This window comes from Molothrus aeneus, chromosome 1, assembly GCF_037042795.1.
Source record: "Molothrus aeneus isolate 106 chromosome 1, BPBGC_Maene_1.0, whole genome shotgun sequence".
Classification (NCBI taxonomy): domain Eukaryota; kingdom Metazoa; phylum Chordata; class Aves; order Passeriformes; family Icteridae; genus Molothrus; species Molothrus aeneus.
Window position 1 is genome coordinate 2182214 of NC_089646.1, and position 20646 is coordinate 2202859.

Sequence of the window (20646 nt, forward strand, 5' to 3'; positions counted from 1 at the left end):
ATGAACCACCAGCCAGAAAATTGAAATTTTTGCAATTTCAGCCCAGCTGAAATTTGCAGAAGCAGCAAAATGATCAGAGCTTCCCAGTGGGAATTCAGCTGGGAAGGAGGGCAGGGGTGAATCACACTAAAATGAAACAAAACCTTCATCCCCACAGGGAGTTGGTTCTGGTAGGGTCTCCATGAGGGTGATATTCCCATCCTGCAGCCTCTGCCACGGAGGGCATGGGGACAAGGAGAGCAGGACAAGTGACTCAGGGCTGTTTGAGGAGTGTGACCAGTCTGCATCCCTGCAGAGCTCCCTCCTCTCTCCCCAGCGGCTCCTGTGAGATGGGAGCAGCCTGGATGAGCCTGTCCTGGGAGCAGCTGCTGCCTGTGGTGCCTGCCTGCTCTGGGCATCACTCATGTTCCCAAATCCAGCTCTCCTGACGGGCCCCTGGAGCTGCCAGCTGGGCCAGCAGGGTGAGTCAGCAGGACAGAAGCAGCAATGCCTCCACATTCCAGCCCCTGTGTCCTCCCATCCCCTTTTCCCTGAGCCACTTGGCTCACTGGAGTTGTCCAGCTCCTGCTCCTGCTCCTGCAGCAGAGTTCTTGTGGGGTTACAGAGCTCTGGAATGGGTTGGGTTGGAAGGAACCTTCAATCCCATCCCATCCCACCATCCCAGGCTGCTCCAAGCCCTGTCCAGCCTGGCCTTGGACACTTCCAGGGGCAGTCACAGCTTCTCTGGGCAATTTCTCCCCTCAAAAACCCCCCAGATATTGATGAGCAGGTCCAGGAGAGAAGAAACCAAAGGCAGGTCCTGCCAATCCCAATGAGTGCCTCAACGATGTGCAAATATTTGGGGAAAAGGGACCAACCTGGCCCTAAATCATCCCTTGGGAGAAAACCCTGCAGCTTTGGGCAGCCAAACTCCAGCAGTGCCACATTCCCTGCATCCCTAAGGCCCCTGGCAGCTTTTTTACTGATTCTAATGCAAAACCTGGTCCTTGGAGGTTGAGAAGCAACTCTGCTGATAGACACCAAACCTTGGGATCAGCATCACTAAAAGCTGCTGGTGTCAGAGTGAGCCATGGTGCTCACAATTTCCCAGCTTCTCTGGGCAATTTCTCCCCTCCAAAATTCCCTCAAAACTCCCCAGATATTGATGAGCAGGTCCAGGAGAGAAGAAGCCAAAGTCAGATCCTGCCCATCCCAACATGTGTTTGATATATTCCCAAATATTTGGGAAAAATGGATCAGCCTGGCCTTAAATCGTCCCTTGGGAGAAAACCCTGCAGCTTTGGTGCCACCTCCCTGAGGCTGCCCTGCATCCCTAAGCCCCTTGGCATTTTTTTTAGAGATTTTAATGCAAAACCTGGCCCTTGGAGGTCCAGAAGTAACTCTGCTGATAGATATCCAATTCCTGGGGCTGGGAATAACCCTCAGGCAGCCCAGACCTTGGGATCAGCATCACTAAAAGCTGCTGGTGTCAGAGCAAACCATGGTGCTCACAATTTCCCAGCTGGGCAATTTCTCCCCTCAAAACTCCCCAGATATTGGTGAGCAGGTCCGGGAGAGAAGAAGCCAAAGGTCCTGCCCATCCCAAGGTGTGTCTGAACAATGCACAAATATTTTGGAAAAAGGGATCAACCTGGCCTTAAATCATCCCTTGGGAGAAAACCCTGCAGCTTTGGGCAGCCAAACTCCAGCAGTGCCACATTCCCTGCATCCCTAAAGCCCCTGGCAGCTTTTTTATGGATTTTAATGCCCTGCAAAACCTGGCCCTTGGAGGTCCAGAAGTAACTCTGCCGATAGATATCCAATTCCTGGCGCTGGGAATAACCCTCAGCCAGCCCAAAAGCTTGGGATCAGCGTCATGAAAAGCTGCTGGCATCAGAGAGAGGCAAGGCAGCCCATCCCGGGCTGTGTCTGTGTGTCTGTCCGCCCCTGACAAAGTGGATTATCTCCATCCTCCTCCTCCTCCTCCTCCCCGAGCCAGCGGCAGCTGCAGAGCAAAGGTGGGGGGGAAGAAAAGAAAAGAAAAGGGAGAGTGGCTGAATTTGTACCTGCAGGTAAAGCTGCTTCCTGCAGGGAGGGGCAGAGCCTTGGGGAGATGTTTGCAGGAACGAAAGGAGGGGCAGATTAGCTGGGAGCGATGTGTGTCCTGCCCCGTCCGTCCGTCCGTCCGTCCGTCCGTCCTGCCCTTTGGCTCTGTGTGTGTGTGTGTGTGTGAGTGTGTGTGTGTGTGTTCCAGTCTGCAGCGTGAGCAATTCCACTTGAAAAGACAGAGAAATCCCCTCCTTTGAAAGTCGCAGTGTTTGGTTCTTTCCAGTAATGCTATAATTGGATGGGATTTTCTCTAATACACAGGGAAAGTCCTTAAGATGATTTTTCACACACACACACACACACACACACACCCCACCATCCCCATCCCTCCTCCTCCTTTCCCTTCATCCCACCTTATGCAATAAAATTCCCTCCTCCAACCCCTTGGGCTGCTCCGGGGGGGTTGGGGGAGCTGCCCAAGGAGGAGGATGGATTTAAATTTAATACCCTGGCTATAATTGCAGCATCAACACGGCGGGGATTTGCTGGGAGAGCCTCGCAGAGCATCCGTTCCCCCCTCTGGAAGGCGCTGGGATCGGCTCCGCGCTGCGATTAAAATCTCGGAGCACTTTGCCAGTGCTCACATTTGCAATCGCTTGTCATCCAAGCCGAAGGAAAATAATCAGGGCCCGACCCCTGCCAAAATTCCCGATGATTTAAATATCCCCGAATGAACTGCATTTCTAGTATAATTTCACTAGAATGAATCTATCTCTCCCATCTAGCTCCACACAAACATATCTTTATATATATGCATGTAAAGCCCTGTGTGTGTAAATAGAAATATTCCCTACTCAGGGAAAATATAAATGCGGCTCTTAATGAGGGATGAAAGCGCATTTTGATTTGAGTTAATGCGGGGTTTGCAAGGCTTCCCCCAACAAAGTCATTAAAAATTGTACCTCTCTTTGTTCCCTGCGAGCCACAGAAATTTTCTGATTCGCAGATAAAAGAAAAGCGAGTCAAAGAAATACAAAAAATCTCCTCCAGCCCGCTGAATCCTTTAAAAAAAAAAATAACAAACAAAAAAAGTGATAAAACCCAGGAAAAAAAAAAAACAACAAAAGCAAAACAGGCAGCAAGCAGCTACAACAAAAAAAAAAATTAAATATATCTATATATAAAATATATATAGATATAAAACCATGGAAAAGAGGATCGGGAGAAATATCTCCTCGCTCAGGCAATGCCTCCATCCCCTCTTTTCGCCTCTCCAGCCCCTTTCAAATGAGCCAGGGGAAGGGGACGCCTGTCAGCTGTGGGTGACACTTGCTCCCAGCCCCAGCCAGCTTTAACCAATATGTTCCAGAGCAGCAGCAAATCCCACCACGGACCGGGAATCGAGGAGCTACATCTTCATAATAATAATATTAATAATGAATCCCCCCCCCCACACCTCCTTTTTTTTTTTTTTTTGGTTATTTTCTGCCCTATGGCAAAAAAAAAAAAAAAAAAATCCGAATTTTTGGGACGGCAGAAATCACCCCCCACCACCGGCGCTGAAAAGAGAGAAATTGGGACAATTCGTCGAGAGAGAAATTAAAAAAGAGCTCAATTACTGGTGCCCTGTGGGGTGGATCTGGTGGATGAAGTCGTTGCAGCGGCGCCTTCCCAATGTCCGGGGCTGGGATTCCTGGAAATTGGGATGAGCTGAAGGAGCCCTTTGGAGATTTGCATGGAAAAAGTCGATTTTTTAGCAGATGTCTTCAGTGGAGCTCTTGGATCTGCGGCTGCTTGGACTGGTGGGGAAGGGGGCTGCGTGCCTGGGTGGAAATCCTCTTTTTTTTGGTTTTTTTGTTTTTTTTCCATGAAAAAAGGAGGAAAAAAAGCCCCCCAAAAGACACCAAGCAAAAGTTTCTAGAAAGTTTTGCTTCAAATGCATCCCAACGGTCCCCGTGAGGCAATGGGGCTTTGAGAAGAAGAAGAAGACAGAATGGCAAGAAGGAGAAAATTGAGAAAATACTAATTTTTAAAAGAAGAAGAAGAAGAAGGAAAAAAAAAAAAAAAAACAAAAAACCTTTCACACTTTTTTTTTTTTTTTTTTTTTTTTTTTGCATTTTAGTAGCTTCGACCCAGGGAGTGAAATCCGGGCAGGTTGTTATAGCTACCCAAATCCACAGGGGTCCCCCCTGTCTATTTAAACCCCCTAAATCTTCCTTCCCCTTTTTAAAACTACATTTTATCCCTTGGCTTGTGGGCCAACGTGCCCCCTAATGAGTATTAAAACACTATCTCCTCGCAATTAGCTCATTCCTGACTTCACGCTCCTGATTGACAGAACAAGCCAAAGCATCAGAATTCTCCCTTTGGCAATAAGTGCTGATTGGGTCCTTTTTAAGAGAGCTACTTCAAACTTTTTTTTTTTTTCCTTTTTTTTTTTTTTTTTTTTTTTTTTTTAATATTTGCCTTCAGTGTCTTGGCTGAGAGAAGAGTTTTTTACCTCTCTGGGATTTTTTTTTCCCTTGAGAGTAGTAGAAGGAAGCAAGAGAGGATTTACCTGGTCGGGTCGAGTTCACTTCATTTGACTTTTTTTTTTTTTTTTTTCGTTTAAATTATTGTTATTATTATTATTATTATTATTATTATTAAAATCATCACCCTGCCTCAGAAGAAAGGAAGGTTTTTGGCAACTCTGGTTAAAAAAAAAAAAAAAAAAGAAAGACAACTTTTCATCAATGGCCTCTTTTGGATATTTCCTGTTTCTTTGTGGGTTGAGTCAGGCTCTGTCAAGTTACCCAATCTGGTGGTAAGTTTTATTCTTCTTCTTCTTTTTTTTTTTTTTTTTTTTCGCTCATTTTCATTTATTTTTCCCCTCCTCTGTTTTCTCTGCAACCCCTGCGCTTAAAGATGACTTGAAATTCTCCTTTCGTTGCCACTCAGCTAAAGAGGTGGGATTGTTCCAGCGCCAGCAAGTTCTTAGAACCTGCATTTCACCTCTTTTATTTATGCATTCACTTTGTTTATTTTGACTGGGTTATACCTGATCTCTCCTTCTCCTACTGTAAAAGAGAGAGAGCGAGAGGGAGCGATCGGAAAGTTTTTATTTTTTTTTTTTCTCTCTGAGCGCTTTGATCCTCTCCTGTGAAGAACAAAAGGCGCTGCCTGAATTAAAGAGATAATGATAGAAGTTGACATGAGCATTTCAAGGTGATTTCGAGCTAGTCAGGTGGAAGGAAGGGGGGGAAAGCAGCAAAACTTTTGGGTGCCTTTTATTTGCTTTTATTCCCCCCCCCCCACCCCCGCCGCAGCCCTTTCGCTTTAAGAAATATTGAGGGGTATATTAAAAAAAAATATATATAAAAAGAAAAATAGGGGTGGGAAACGGGAAGAAAAAGGAGGTGAAGCTGGGGGAAGGAACAGCAAGGTCGGGGCCGGGGGAGACAAAATCCGCACAAAATCCGCGCAGAATCCGCGCAGAATCCGCGCGCCCTTAGCGCGGGGATGCGCACCTCGTTTTTTTGGGGGGGGTTTCGCCGCTTTTCCTCCTTTTTTCCTCGCTCTGCACCCTACGCCTTTAAGAGCCTTTTCTCTCTCGCTCCCCCACGAAAAGCAAATGGTGCTGGGCAAGGCATGTACGCGCACGATCGGCTCTAATTACCCGCGCAGCTAATTGCGCTCGCTCGGGGAAGCCCTAACGCAGGGAGGCTCCGCGGGCTGAGCCAGGGGGCTGTGAAAAGCTTCCCCCCCCCCCCCTTAAAAAAAAACCAAAACAAAAAAAAATCATCATCCCCGTGCTGTTAATGAATTTTTTAATGAATTTTTTAATGAATTTTTTAATGAATCCTCGCTGCCCCCCCCCGCCCCGTCCGCGGGTGCGGGTGCGGGATGCGCGGTCCCCCCTGTCCGGCGGTGCAGAGGTGAGAGAGGGTGGTGAAGGCAGCAGCCTCTCCAACTATTTCAGGTATGCCTGAAAGCAGGGAATTCGTTGGGATGGGAGGAAAGAAAAAAAAAAAAAAAGAAAAAAAAAAAAAGCAGCAATAAAATGCAAATGTGTGCTTGGGAAGACAGGCAGAGCGAGGAGAGAGCACCTGGACGGGAGTCATTAAAAAGCAATCTTTTATTCCCAGCCACCATCTAACTTATAATTAGAAACTCTGCTCGCATTCCTGATTGGAGAAGGAAACGCATTCCTCCAATACCGACATAAATATTCGCTTGTCACCCGGCCAGGGGAGCGCGGTCCGACCCCCTTGTCCCCCCTTGTCCCCCGTGTCCCCCGTGTCCTCCCGGTCCCCGGAGCTGCGGGAAATTGGGAAAAGATGGGAAAAAGGCTCTGGGAAGGGGGGCAGGAGGCGCCACCCGAGCCGGGGCATCCTCAGGTGCGACAGCAGCGGTGGCACTGCGGGCTCCGGGCTGGCTTCTCCCCGGTGCCAGCAGCGCTCTCAGACGGTTCTTTCGCAAGGACAAACCCCCCTCAGGCCATGGAAATGCAAAGCAGGGCTGGACTGGGCTGGGGGAGTCGCGGGAGAGGCCCGGAGCTGCTGCATTGGCTGCCCAAATTCCCCCTCGCCCTCCCAGCCCTTTCCCTCTTGATTCCTCCCCAACCTTTCCCTCTTTATTCCTCCCCAAGCGAGCTATGAGCCCACCCCTGTGGCTGGAGAGCCCTGGGGATGTGGGATTTGGGGTCTGCAAGGTGGCCCTGGGGTCCCCAGGATGCACATCCCAAATTCCTTCTCTCCCAGGCCAGCCCAGGGGCTCCCAGATTCACCCAAAATCCACCCTGCTGCTTGATTTGATTCTCATGTCGTCGTGTCCCGCTCCTCCTTTTGTTTTGTTGTTGTTTTGTTGTTGTTTTGTTGTTGTTTTTCTATTATTTTTTTTGGAAGAGAGAACCGGGAATTTTTTTAGTCTGGTCACAATGCCCTCTATCAGCTCACCGTGAACTTGGGGTGTTTAGAGCAGAAAATCTGTCATTTACCAGCCCCAGATTGTGCCCCCCTCCCCACTAAATCGTTTCTAATTAAAGCATCATCTCATCCTGTGGATATTTACACTTGGAGAAAATCCATGCAGAAAAACAGGGACTGAGAAATGATATTTTCCTGGGAGTTTTGCTTCATTGCTGTCCCAAAATATAAATTTCTCAGAGGATCAGGTGTTGTAAGTCGTGTCTGCCCTCTCACAGCTCATTTTTAGGCTGTGCTGTTGAAATTGCTGCTCCCAGCACGGCACAGGGCACCTGTCTGAGCCAGACCAAGCAGATTCCCACATTCCTGGGAGCTTTTGGGAAAAGTTCCGTGGAGGAAAAAGGAAAAAATCCCTCCCTGATGATGCTGGGGGTGGGAAGGGAGGCTCAGTGAGTTCCTTAAAAAATAATTAAAAAAAAAAAATCAGCAAATAATTCATTTCTAAACTAGGATAGAAGAAGCTTAGGAAATAATGGTTTAAAAATAATCCAAGAAGAGGGGCTGGCTGCTGTTGGGATTGATGTTTTGGGGTTTTGGGGATGTGCTGGAGGGGTTCATTGTGCCTCAGGAACCTCACAGGATCTTCCCCAGTGCAGTGCAGCACTGAGCTGCTCAACCTAGAGCAGCAACAGGCTCTCCCACACCCAGGGGGCCAGATTAACTGCAAAAATCAGATAATTTTCGGGTTTTGCTGCCTTTTTTTTTTTTTTTAAAGTTAGTGCTGTTCATTTTTTGGTTTGTTCAAAAAAAAAAAAAAAAAGAGATAGGAATGAGTGAAGGAAGGCTGAGGGAATTCTGAAGCAAAATTCCTGGGGAAGGGAGGATTAAATGTAACCTGTTCCCTGTCCTGGGGCAGCCTGGGGTCTGTGGGGAGTCACAGGAGCAGCATGAGCAGAATTTAAACTTTTTCCAGCTTGCTTGCACTGCCTTGACTGACTCCACATGGAATGGGGGGGGCGGGGGGGGAAACCAAGCCTTTAATTTTATTTTATTTATTTATTTATTTTATTTTTCTGTCTGCGCTAAGTGGCCTGACTTGGTCTGAACGCAGCCAGTGGGCAGAAATGATTCAAAAAGGGAAAAAAATTCATTAACAATTAACACAGAGCTTCCATGATGGGAATCTTCTCCTCCTGCAGCCCAGGATGCTGTTTCTGGGGGAAATCATCCCAGGAGAGGCTCTCTGGGCTGAGCTGGAAATACAGGGAGACCCCTTGGCTGTAGGAAAAAGTCACTGGCATCGTTTCTGCTGGGTGTGAGGCAGCTTGGGGACGTGTGGGGTTAAATTCCGTGCCTGGAGAGGGATGGCAAGAGGAGTTCTAGTGGAACAACAGGATTTGGTGTGGTGGCATCACCCTGGGCAGCAGAGTCCGTCCCTTCCCCTGCCCTGCTGGGGCTCCTGTCCCCTCTCACAGCCCCTGTGTCACAGCCAGAGTGAGGTGGGATGGGAGCAGCCCCGTGAGAAGCTGGGAATGTTGGGCTGCGGAGTGAGGAGTGTTCCTGGAGGTGCCAGGCCTGTGGAGGATGGGGCAGTGTGTGGAGACATTTCCCTGCCTGGCTTTGCTCTCGTTCCCCAGCAGCTCCATGGATTTCCTGATCCCTGCAGCAGGATGTGATGTCCTGCAGGATCCCCTTTCTGGGAGGGCTGGGGAGAGGGATCCAGCAGCTCTTTCCTCTGTATTTTTTTGCAACTCAGGAGTTGTGAGGTTGAGGGGGCCCCGCCAACAGCAGGGACATCACTGCAGCAATGCTCAGTGCAGCACCTGAGCCTGTCCCTGCTCTGTGGTGTGAAAACCCAGGGCACTGGGAATGTTTCTGTGTCTGCTCTGGGCTGCCCTGACCCCCAGGGCAGCACTGACTCTGACCCTCATCCATGGAGAAAGTTTCCCAGACTTCAAGATAGACTGGAACCCACAAAAGTGTGAAATAGATTCTAGAGAGCAGTGCAGGTGTGTCACTGGGGGAGAAATTGAGGTTTTGGGGTTTTTAGTGTGTTGTGGATGGAAGCAAGATGGAGGGCACAGGGTGTCATCCTGGGTTTCTGCTCCATGCTTCTTCTTCCTCCTTCTCCATGGGTTTGGGTGGCATTTTGTAATTGGGCAGAAAAGTCCCCATTGCAGCTCTGTGGGATCAGTGATTGGGTTCAAAGGGAAAATAATCCAGGTGTCAGCTCTTCATTGGACAGTTTAGTCTGAGAAGGCCTTGGAACAAGAGATTGTGGCCATTTTGTGCCTTCTAATGAAAAGCTGCTGAACTCCCAGCAGTGAGGCTGTTTTACTGATAAGAGATAATAAACACCTGAGTGTGAACATGAACTACTGTCTCAAGTGCCTTCAATCCAGACCCAGAGAAACCCACAACTGGAACAGCCACACTGTGGCATCCCCACAGCAGCAGCAGTGCAGGGATGAGCTCCTGCCTTGTGCTCTCTGTTCTTTCCTGGATTTGTCCCCTTCAATGTGGGTGGAACAGCCCCTGTTTTAAAGTGAGAGGAGCCCAGGCCAGGCTCTGGCTGCTGTGAGAAGCCCAGTCCTGCTCTGCAGAACCAACCCCAGCCCTGCTTGCCTTGGGGTGATCATCTGGGAGGTCACCTGAGGGCCAGCCCAGCCAGGAGCTGCCACCAGGGCTCCTCTGGAGCCATCTCTGCAGCTCCCAGGTGTGAGTTGCATCTCCCCACTCCTCTGCTCCGTTGGCTGGGCTGAGGTGCTGGAATTCACCTGTGTCTCCTCCCCTCCTGCAGCAGGTCGTGGTGAGATGTTAAAATCCATCAGGGTACATGGGAATTTTGGATGAGTTAGGGACAGGGCCTCTCAGTTGGTTTTGGTGATGGGATTTATTTTTCTTGTCTTCTACATAGGCAGGAAGGGTGAGCTCAGCTCACATCTTCACTGCATGGCTCAGAAGGTCACAAGACCCTCAGTTAAAGACTTTTTAAGGAGTTATTGACCAAAAAAACACTGCCAACGAGAATATTTATGCTTTTGACCCAATCCTTAAATATTTAGTCTTATGGATCCATGCTACATTGTAAGATTTCTTAGCCAATCATTTTATGGCACACAAACCTACGAAAACTTCTCATTACCTTTGTAACTACATTTATTTTTTCTGTATCTTAAACTCTAAACTTTCTTCTACTTAGCTTAACATGTCTCTGCTTTAAACTATAAATCCACATTCTCACTTCTAGCACCTCAGTTGGGAAGCCTTTTCCAAGGTCTCAGGTCAAATCTGGGTTTAACTCTCAGCTTTGGCTCCCTGCATTTTGGATTCCAACAAGTGGAGCAGTGCAATTGCTCTGCATCCATCCCTGTCCCAAACCTTGGAATTGCCTTTTTGTACCTGTGTTATCTCCATGACAGCAGCATCTGACCCAGCCCTGTTTTTCCAGGCAGAGATTAATCACAGAGCGATGGTTTGGGCCCCTCTCAGACACCAGCTCTGGCCCCAGTTGGGATTTGGGATGGGTGCTTTGCACCCAAGCAGCAGCACAGGGGCACAGGGAAAAGGGTCCAGGGATCTTTCAGTGAAGATTTAAGTGGTAAAAACCAGTTCTTGTCCATACTGTGTGCAAAGGGGAAGGGAAATCATTTCCCATCTCCATCTTTTTTGGTGGGACTGCAGAAACAAACGCTGATGGTGTTTGTGTTGTTCTTTTTGGCCAGTTGTGGTGAGATTAATAGCTGAACCAGGATCATACCAGGAGGGTTTTTTCTCAGCAGGAACTGAAAATTTTGCAAGGTTTTAGCAAGAAGTCCCTGTTTGAAGCATGGGGAGGGCTGGGATTTCCCCAGAGAGCCTGGTGTGTGCTAAAGAAAATCCCAAATCCCTCATCTGCTCAGCTTTCAGACTCATTTTATCAAATTGTCTTGTTCTGCTACGTATTAATTGATTCTTCCTTTCCGTTTTAAGAGGACTTTATTAGAGAAATTAACCTGAAAACCAGCAACTCAATATTCAAAGCACTGGCTGAAGGAATTGCATCCAATAAAAAGCCTTTCCTAACTCAGATAGAGAAAATGAATCCTTTTGCTCTCCAGTTGTTTCCAGGTAGCCCTGGAGGTGGAACCTGTCCTTTGCAGACATTTGAACACCTCTGAGAATTCTTTCTGGAAAAGTTTTGAGCGCTTGGAATAGTTTGGGTTGGAAGGAACCTTTTAAAAGTCAACTGGTCTTGCAGTGAGCAGAGACACCTTCAACCAGGGTAGCTGGGACTGAGGGATGGGAATCACATTGCTTTCTGTTGGCCAAAAAAGACTTTTTGAACTTCCTTTCTAAAAGATTCAGGATGGTGGAGCTTTGATTTTCACTGTGGTGTTTCCTAGAGAAGGAAATCAAGGATTTCTGATTGATTCTGAAAATCAAGGCTTGCTGATTGCAGCAGGGGAAGTCAGGCTGACTCACTGGTGCCTCCATCCCAACCCCGTGGGATCCCTTTCCTGCTTGCATCCCAATTCCCTCCCACCCAGCTCCAGCCATGCAGCAACTGCTGCTGCTGCTGCAGCCCCTGCACCAATCCCTGCACCACTGGTGCTCAGCATGGGCACAGGAGGAGGGGATGATTCCACCTTAGACCTCATGAGGAGCAGATGCTTGTCCTTTGCATGCACAGGAGTGTTGTATTTGTGGGGTCCCTTGTGGCAGGGAGGAATGATGGATCTTACTCCATGTTCTCAGAAGGCTAATTTATTATTTTATGGTGCTATATTATATTAAAGTATACTATACTATAATACTATATATATATATAAAATATATATATGTATTATATATATTTATTATATATTATAAATATATTATAAATACATATTTATAATATATATTATGAATATATAGAATATATTTTATTTTATAATATATATATTATAAATATATAGAATATATATTATATATTTTATTTTATATAATATATTCCATATATTCTAAATATATAGAATATATAATATATTTTATTATATATAATATATAAAATACTATAATATGCTATATATAATGCTATATATACTATACTATAGTATATAGCTATATTATATTAAAGAATACTATGCTATAATACTATATATAATATAAATATGCATATAAAATATTATATATTTTTATATACTATATACTATATATATAATACTATAATATGCTATATATTTAATACTATAATATACAATAATACTATAATACTATACCATAATATACTATACTAAAGAATACAGAAAAGATACTGAATGCTAAAAGATAATAATGAAAACTCCTGACTCTCTCCAGAGTCCTGTCCCAGCTTGACCCTGATTGGCCAAAGAGTGAAAACAACTCACAGCAGAATCCAATGAAACAATCTCCAAACACATTCCACATGTGAGCAAAACACAGGAGAGGCAAATGGGAGAATAATTATTTTCCTTTTTCTGAGGCTTCTCAGCTTCCCAGAAGAAAAATCCTGGGTGCAAAGGGATTTTTCCAGAGAATGTGAATGCCACACGGGAGGGCAGGAAAATCCAACCGGGACAAGCAGGAGTTGTGCCCTTGCTCAGGATTCCTGGAGTGCTGACTCAAAGGGCCCGGCTGCATTTCAAAGGCCTTTGTTGGGATAATGACAGCACCCAGCACCAGGGGAATCCTGCGGGCACCGAGTCAGGATGGGCCCCTGGGAGCTGTTCCCGGCATGGGCAGCACACCTGGGGTGTCCTGCCAGCAGGGATGGACAGGTCCCACCCCATCCACGGGGAAATTCCCTTCCCAGAGCAGCACTGGAGTCATACTGCTGCCCAAAGAAGATCCTGTGGGGATGAACAGTGTGGCTGCAAAGAGGGGAGGTCTGGAGGTCGTGGCTGGGAAGGAGAAGGTTCTGGAGAGGCACCCACAGAGTTCTGGTAGTGTGGAGCTCGGTGATTTCTGCCCAGACAGGTTAAACTGGGGTTAAACCCACTGGAATATGGGGGAAACAGCCTCAAGCTGCACCAAGGGAAATACAGGTTGGATAGCAGGGAAAAGTTTTTCACAGAAAGAGTGAGAAAGTTCTGGAATGGCTGCCCGGGGAGGTGGTGGAGTCCCCATGCCTGGGTGTGTTTAACAAAGCCTGGATGTGGCACTGGGGGCCAGGGTTTGGTTGAGCTGTTGGGGCTGGGTTGGACTCCGTGACCTTGAAGGTCTCTTCCAACCTTGTGTGATTCTGTGATTCTGTAATAAAGTAGGGATTTATTAAAACACCTCAATGATGATCTTGAAGGTCTCTTCCAACCTGGTCATTCTGGGAATTCTGGGAATCTGTGGAAGGAAGGGGCTTTCATGGCAGGGCAGGAGCGCTGGCCAGAGCACACAGGTCTCCTCCCCGTGCCCAGCCAAGGCTGCAGCAGGAGTGTCCCCAGCCCAAAAGGTCTCTCTAAACCCATCTCTGCTTTGCTGCCACAGCCCAGAGCATGGATGGTTCAGTGGGGTTTAATATTGGAGCTGGAGGAGCACCCAGGCAGGAGCCTTCCCATGGAGTATCCATCAGAGCTTTCCTCGACTGGGTCTGGGGTTGGTCTTGCAGAAGAGCCACACATGAAAATATCCTTGCCAGCTCTTTCCATCCATCCTGTGCCATCCATTCTCTTTTCCCTTTTGTCCCTTTAAAAGGGACAGGATTTGAGTCCTGTTGTCTTAGCACAAGCTCTAAAAATCCATCAGTTCAAGGGGAGGGAAGGAGAGCTGATGCATTAACTGCCTTGTTCTCAACTCCTAACATAGGGCACGGCTTTAAAGGCAGCCTGGGAGCCAGGGGAGGCTGTTCTGCATCACAAAGGTGCTGTTTGTCCCTCTTGGTGGTTTGTCACCTGCATATTCACAGCCCCTTTCCCATCTGGGTGCTGCTGCTGCTGCTGCCCAGAGGGAGCTTTGCATTTGTAGAGACTGGGCCATCAAAGGAGTCCCAGGTGCCTTTGGTCTCCTCCTCAGCACAATTTCTGTCCTGGTGTCAAACCTCTCAGTTATTCTTCCATGGATTCAGTGATAATTAATAGAAGGGATGCTCTTGCCCTTTCCCAAGGTGGATATTCCTTCATGCTTTGAAATTATTTTCTCCTGTTGCACCTTGGCACTCTCAGGTTTTGCCAGCAAAGTCGCATCAGAGCACGTGGCTGGTTCCCTTCTCACCTCACTCGCCTTGCAAAGGGTTCCAGGTGTCTGGGAGGGTCATTTCTCCTCTCCCGTGGGGTTCTGTAGGCTCTAAGTGTGTTGGAGAAGGCTCAGGGAGTGCCTCAGCTCTTCCTCGAGCTCAGGGCAGGGCAGCCTCTCACATTTCCAGCCTGCCCTGGGGTTCGTCACAGGTTTGGGTGTTATCCAATGGTCTCCAGGCACCATTCCCAGTGTTCCCAGTTCAAACAGGCCTCCCTGTAACGGCATCCAGCCCCCAGATGGGCATGGCCAGGTTCCCACCAGGAGCCCATGCCAGGCTGAGGGGCTGTGACACCCTGAGCATCCTCAGAGGCCTGGCAGGGATTGCTCACAACCCACTGGTGACCTGCTCCTTCCTTGGCAGCAGCTGGGAAAACCCCAGAGCACCTCAGCATCACTCCATGTCCATCTGCAGGCCAAGCCTCAGGTGGAATTCTCTTCACCCACCCCGTGGCTGCAATTTCCATGTCTCCATCCAAGCCAGGGGCTCCTGGCTCCTTTCTTTGAGGAGAGCTGGGCGCTTTCTCCTGGTGCAGTTCCTGTCTCAGGTGTTTGATGGAGCCTGGCTGGTGAAGTCCTCTGTGCCAGCTTGGGTGAGGAGACCAGCTCAGAGGTACCTCCACCAACATCATCCAGCTTTGGTCAGAACATACCCAAAACCAAAAGCCTTTGCACACTTGCCCATTTCCTAGTTGTTAAAATCCATCATTTCCATTGCCAGGCATGAGTTCACGTGGGTCAAATGGGTCATGGACTTTTTATCCATCATTTCTCTGTATTTTATAATCTCTTCAGTGCTCGTTGGTGTATTGGAATGGGTGCAGGAGCATTCATGACATCCAGGTTGGTCCTAAAAACCTTTAGACCGCCCCTCTCTGGAAATTCATCTTTTGTCCTGTCTCAGCCCAGCTGCTGAAAGCCTCAGCAGCTTCCTCTGTGAAATATTGAGGCTCTCAATATTTTGGGGTTTTTGAGGGTTTTGCAGCTTCCTCTGTAAAATATTTACTCCTGCCTTTAATCCAGGACACTCCAGAGAGCAAATGCATCCTCCTCATGCTCTTGGACACATCCAGAGTCCCCCAGTCACACCCACAAGTCATTACCTCCAGGTTGTGATAGAACTCTATCTCAAAGCTTCTTAAGGAGAGATTTGAAGTGATTTCCCTGTCCTGACAGTTATCTTGGCAGAGGGACACAGGCACAATGTTTCTGCATTTCAAGAATTCCTCTGACTCTGCTTTGCTCTCAGTGCTCTGAAATCAAACCCTTCCCACCTTTTCCCAGTCCGTACCTCTTATTTCACTTTGCAGGTTTGTATTTCTGCTGGAAGAGGCAGTTTTATAGCAAAAATTATGCACACCCATCTTTCCAGGGCAGTCAGCTTTATCCAACAGAATTCCCAGCAGGGAGAAAAGGCAGAGCCCATCTCTGCTGCAGCTGAGCCTGGGAGACAAATCCAAATTTCTCTGAGCAGAGCAGGAGCTCCTTGTGCTTCCAGAGGGCTTCACCTTGTCTAATAGAGATATTTCCAATATCTAATAGAGATATTTCTAATGTCTAATAGAGATAGTTCCAATATCTAATGAAGATATTTCCAATGTCTGATAGAGATATTTCCAGTGTCTAAGAGAGATATTTCCAATGTCTAATAGAGATATTTCCAATATCTAATAGAGATATTTCCAATATCTAATAGAGATATTTCCAGTGTCTGATAGAGATATTTCCAGTGTCTAATAGAGATATTTCCAATGTCTAATAGAGATATTTCCAATATCTAATAGAGATATTTCCAATATCTAATAGAGATATTTCCAGTGTCTAATAGAGATATTTCTAATATCTGATAGAGATATTTCCAATGTCTGATAGAGATATTTCCAGTGTCTAATAGAGATATTTCCAATGTCTAATAGAGATATTTCTAATGTCTAATAGAGATATTTCTAATGTCTAATAGAGGTATTTCCAATGTTTAATAGAGATATTTCCAATATCTAATAGAGATATTTCTAATGTTTAATAGAGATATTTCCAGTGTCTAATAGAGATATTTCCAATGTCTAATAGAGATATTTCTAATGTCTAATAGAGGTATTTCCAATGTTTAATAGAGATATTTCCAATGTCTGATAGAGATATTTCCAATGTCTAATAGAGATATTTCTAATGTCTAATAGAGGTATTTCCAATGTTTAATAGAGATATTTCCAATGTCTAATAGAGATATTTCCAATATCTAATAGAGATATTTCCAATATCTAATGGAGATATTTCCAATGTCTGATAGAGATATTTCCAATGTCTAATAGAGATATTTCTAATGTCTAATAGAGATATTTCCAGTGTCTAATAGAGATATTTCTAATGTCTAATAGAGGTATTTCCAATGTTTAATAGAGATATTTCCAATGTCTGATAGAGATATTTCCAATATCTAATAGAGATATTTCCAGTGTCTAATAGAGATATTTCTAATATCTGATAGAGATATTTCCAATGTCTGATAGAGATATTTCCAATGTCTGATAGAGATATTTCCAGTGTCTAATAGAGATATTTCCAATGTCTAATAGAGATATTTCTAATGTCTAATAGAGATATTTCTAATGTCTAATAGAGGTATTTCCAATGTTTAATAGAGATATTTCCAATGTCTGATAGAGATATTTCCAATATCTAATAGAGATATTTCTGATGTCTAATAGAGATATTTCCAATGTCTAATGGAGGGGTGGGAAGCAGGAAAGGAGCTCCTTGAACACTTGCCAAGCCTTCCATTCAGTCTGTCCCTCTGCCCCCAGGAGAACAACAATGGGGCCTGTTGCTAGACAGGGCTGTGACAGAAAATAAATCTAAATCCTCAGCAGGCTGAGGGACACAAGGGAAATTCCCTTTTTTCCCTGAGCCTGCTGTGGCTGGGAAGGAATGGGACAGTGTGGACAGGGAGGAGCCCATCCAAAACCCCCTGAGTGTCAGGAAAATCCCGCTGGGCATCAGATAAGACGTGCAGGATGTACTGGTAGAGCCACAGTTCCTCCAGAGAACACAAAAATCTGGTTCATGCTGTTTTTTGGGGGAGATCTGTGATTGGTTTCTGTCCTTCATGGAGGGAGAATCTTCCTGAATATTTTACAGTGAAGTTTCCTTCAGAGTTAGTGGTGAGAGAGGAGATCCAGCTCATCTGACACCTGTCAGACATTTACTTTGGGGTGAGGTGAGTCCCATCCCATCCCAGATTCCCAACCATTGCCTGGAAGAGGATCCTGGATGATTGGGACAAAGGTATCTCCCTTTAGACAGGTCAGGTTTGGCTTTGAAACACTCCTAAACATCAGGAGCATCTGGGCATTTGATGTTCTACATAGACATGTGGAATGCTGAAAGGGAATGTTTCCACTGGGGAAATGTGAATCTTTAGTGATAAAATCACCTTTAAAAAACTCTTCACTTGAAGTGCTGGTCTTGCTTTCCCCAGGTGTAAAGGAATTGAGCAAAAACCCCATCTCTCAGAAGGGTTTTTGAAGGGAATTGTGAACTTGCATCTGGGCATTTTATGCCCTACATAGACATGTGGAATGCTGAAAAGAGATATTTCCATTGGAGGACCCTTCAGTGTGAATCTTTAGTGACCAAATTACCTTAAAAAAACTCTTCACTTGAAGTTCCACAGGTGTAGAAGAACTGAGCAAAATCCCATCTCTCAGAAGGGCTTTTGGAGGGAATTCTTGTGAACTTGCATCTGGGCATTTGATGTTCTATACAGAAATGTGGAATGCTGAAAAGAGGTATTTCCTTTGGAGAACCCTTCAATGTGAATCTTTAGTGACCAAATTACCTTTAAAAAAATCTTCACCTGAAGTCCTGGTGTTGCTTTCCACAGGTGGGGAAGAACTGAGCAAAAATCCCATCTCTCAGAAGGGCTTTTGAAGGGAATTCTTGCGAACTTTCAACTCCTTGCATGTTCTGGGAGCAGCCATGGAGATGAATTTGATTTGGAATAAGCTGAATTAGTGATCCAGACCAGGATCACGAATGCCAGGATCACTAAATCCATGGGATCGGGTGCCACCCTGATCCCATGGATTTGGGCTGGTGAAGAGCCATCCTGAAGGCCCTGAGGGCAGGGCCCTGCTGTGGATCCCAGAATGGTTTGGGTTGGAAGGGACTTTGGAGCCCATCCAGTCCCACCCCATGCCATGGGCAGGGACACCTCCCACCACCCCAGGTGCTTCAGAGCCCCATCCACCCTTCTGACACATTCTACTATTTTCTATTGATATATTCCATGATTTTCCCACAGTGAAGGATTCAGGGGCTGGGAAGCTCAGCCCAGCCCATCCCCTTGCCCAAATTGTGCTGAGTTTTTAATCTCTAGAGAAAGGACCTGGCAGCCCAATCTCCATGCCCTGAGAGCTGCTCTGCTGCAGCATTAGCAGGGCTGTGGTTGGGTCATGCCCTGGCAAGATTTGCTGCTGGAAGTGCTCAGAGAAAACGAGAGGCTGGGCGGGAAGTGTGGGGCAGCTTGGACACGTAATTTGTGCTTTCTGCCTCAGCTTTATCAGTGGCATTGCTGCAGAGTGATCAGTTGGCTGATTTTACTGAGCTGCCCCTTGTCACTGGGGTGCAGTGACTGGCCCATGAACACCCTCAGCTCATCCTGAGTGTGAGGAAAAGTGCATGAGCTCTGTTGCTTTTTTTGAAGTGCTTATTTCCTCTCACAGAACAGGCTGTTGGTTGAGCTATTTTTATTGCTCCCTAATTTTTGTTTTGTTTTGTTTTTTTTTTATTATTCTTACAGTATGAGAGTGAAATATGGTAGGAGAGTATCCAAATCTGAAGTAGCTGCTCTGGGAGTTTTCCATTTAAAAAAATAAAATTGGCAAAGGGCATGCTGTGCCATTGTATTGATTTTGTGTGGGGTGTTGGTTTTGAGCTTGCACAAAAACAGGGTGAATTGAAGAAAACCATAAACAGAACAAGGAGTTATTCTGTGGGCACTGAAACTGGTGAGTTTCTAGAGGTTTTCAGGCAGGCGTGAAAATGACGCTGCCTGCTCAAGGAGGTGGGACACTGGTTGGTGGAATATGAGGAAGGCTGCCTTAACAAACTGCTACCACCTCTAAAACCTCTAACACCTCTTGCTGGTGTCATCTATAGTAACAGTTCAGGTGATATTTAGGCAAAGAATAGGGAGCTTTTTCTCTCATTCTTTGGCCACATGCCTTCATTATTTTTATGTGTCTTCCCCGAGTTGCAGGATCAGTCAGTAGGAGTCCTGCTTTATCTAAAATGCATCTGTTCCACACACGAGGAGGCTGTCCTGGCTGTAGGGAAAGTTTAAGAAGTACAGAGAGAACTGGCTTTAAGCAGCACAGATTTAGCTGTCCATCTCTCAAACACCTTGGGTTAACTGAGCTCCATCCCTCTGTGGGTTTGCAAAAATAGGTGTAACCACATCTACCACCGTTAAATCCAGAAATCACCTGATCCATCCTCACATGCTCCGGGCTGGATTAAATCTGCCTAAATCAGAATCGTGGAGAAGTCCTGGATACGAGCACTCAGTTCACTCTGAGTCACTGCTTACAGGAATATCATCTGCAGAAGGAAGGAGCTTGCTGCATCACTGCTTTTTCCTAGCAGGATGGCTCATGGATATGAGTGGATTGATTGCAAAACCTCAAAGCCACTCGCAGGAGAGGACTGGGGGAAAATTGGGAACTGGGTTTAGCCTGGGAGAGAACGCGGCCCAGACAGATGGGGCAAACAGCCCGGTTGAAAGGGAATAGATAAGGCACATTAGCAGAAGATCGGGGATCAGACAGGGCAATGCTAATTCCGTGGCCACTGAAACCCTTGGTGTAAGTTGCCCACAGGCAATTGGGAAGTCTGTGATCCTGAGGAGCATCGTTTGTCCTGCTGACCCATGTGTAGTCTGGTCTGCTGGTGAATGAGAGGGTCAAGCCCAGCCTAACACAGGCTGTGCCCAGCACAACTTCCTAACAGAGCCACTAAAACTGCAATTTTTAGTGTCCAAATTCTAACAGAGAGACGAATTCAGGGTTTGTCCTGCTGGCCCATGTGTAGTCTCAGTCTCCTGGTGAATGAGAGGGTCAAGCCCAGCCTAACACAGGCTGCTCCCAGCACAGCTTCCTAACAGAGCCACTAGAACTGCAGTTGGCCAGAAAATCTCCAAATTCTGACAGAGAAACTAATTCAGAATTTGTCCTGCTGACTCATGTGTCATCTGGTCTGCTGGTGAATGAAAGGATCAAGCCCAGCCTAACACAGCAGCTCCCAGCACAGCTTCCTAACAGAGCCACCAAAACTGCAATTGGCCAGAAAAATCTCCACATTCTAACAGAGAAACGAATTCAGAATTTGTCCTGCTTACCCATGTGTAGTCTCAGTGTCCTGGTGAATGAGAGGGTCAAGCCCAGCCTAACACAGGCTGCTCCCAGCTTCCTAACAGAGCCAGTAAAACTGCAATTGGCCAGGAGAT

General features: G+C 46.4%; 1 protein-coding gene across 1 annotated transcript in view; it reads left to right on the forward strand.

The window, feature by feature from the left end:
* The first annotated feature begins 4763 nt into the window (after positions 1-4763).
* WNT3A (Wnt family member 3A) overlaps positions 4764-20646 on the forward strand; it is a 98069-nt gene continuing 82186 nt past the window's right edge. Inside the window, exon 1 of the mRNA XM_066553473.1 lies at positions 4764-4834. Coding sequence (XP_066409570.1) covers positions 4764-4834 — 71 coding nt within the window. The remainder of the gene's footprint in view (positions 4835-20646) is intronic.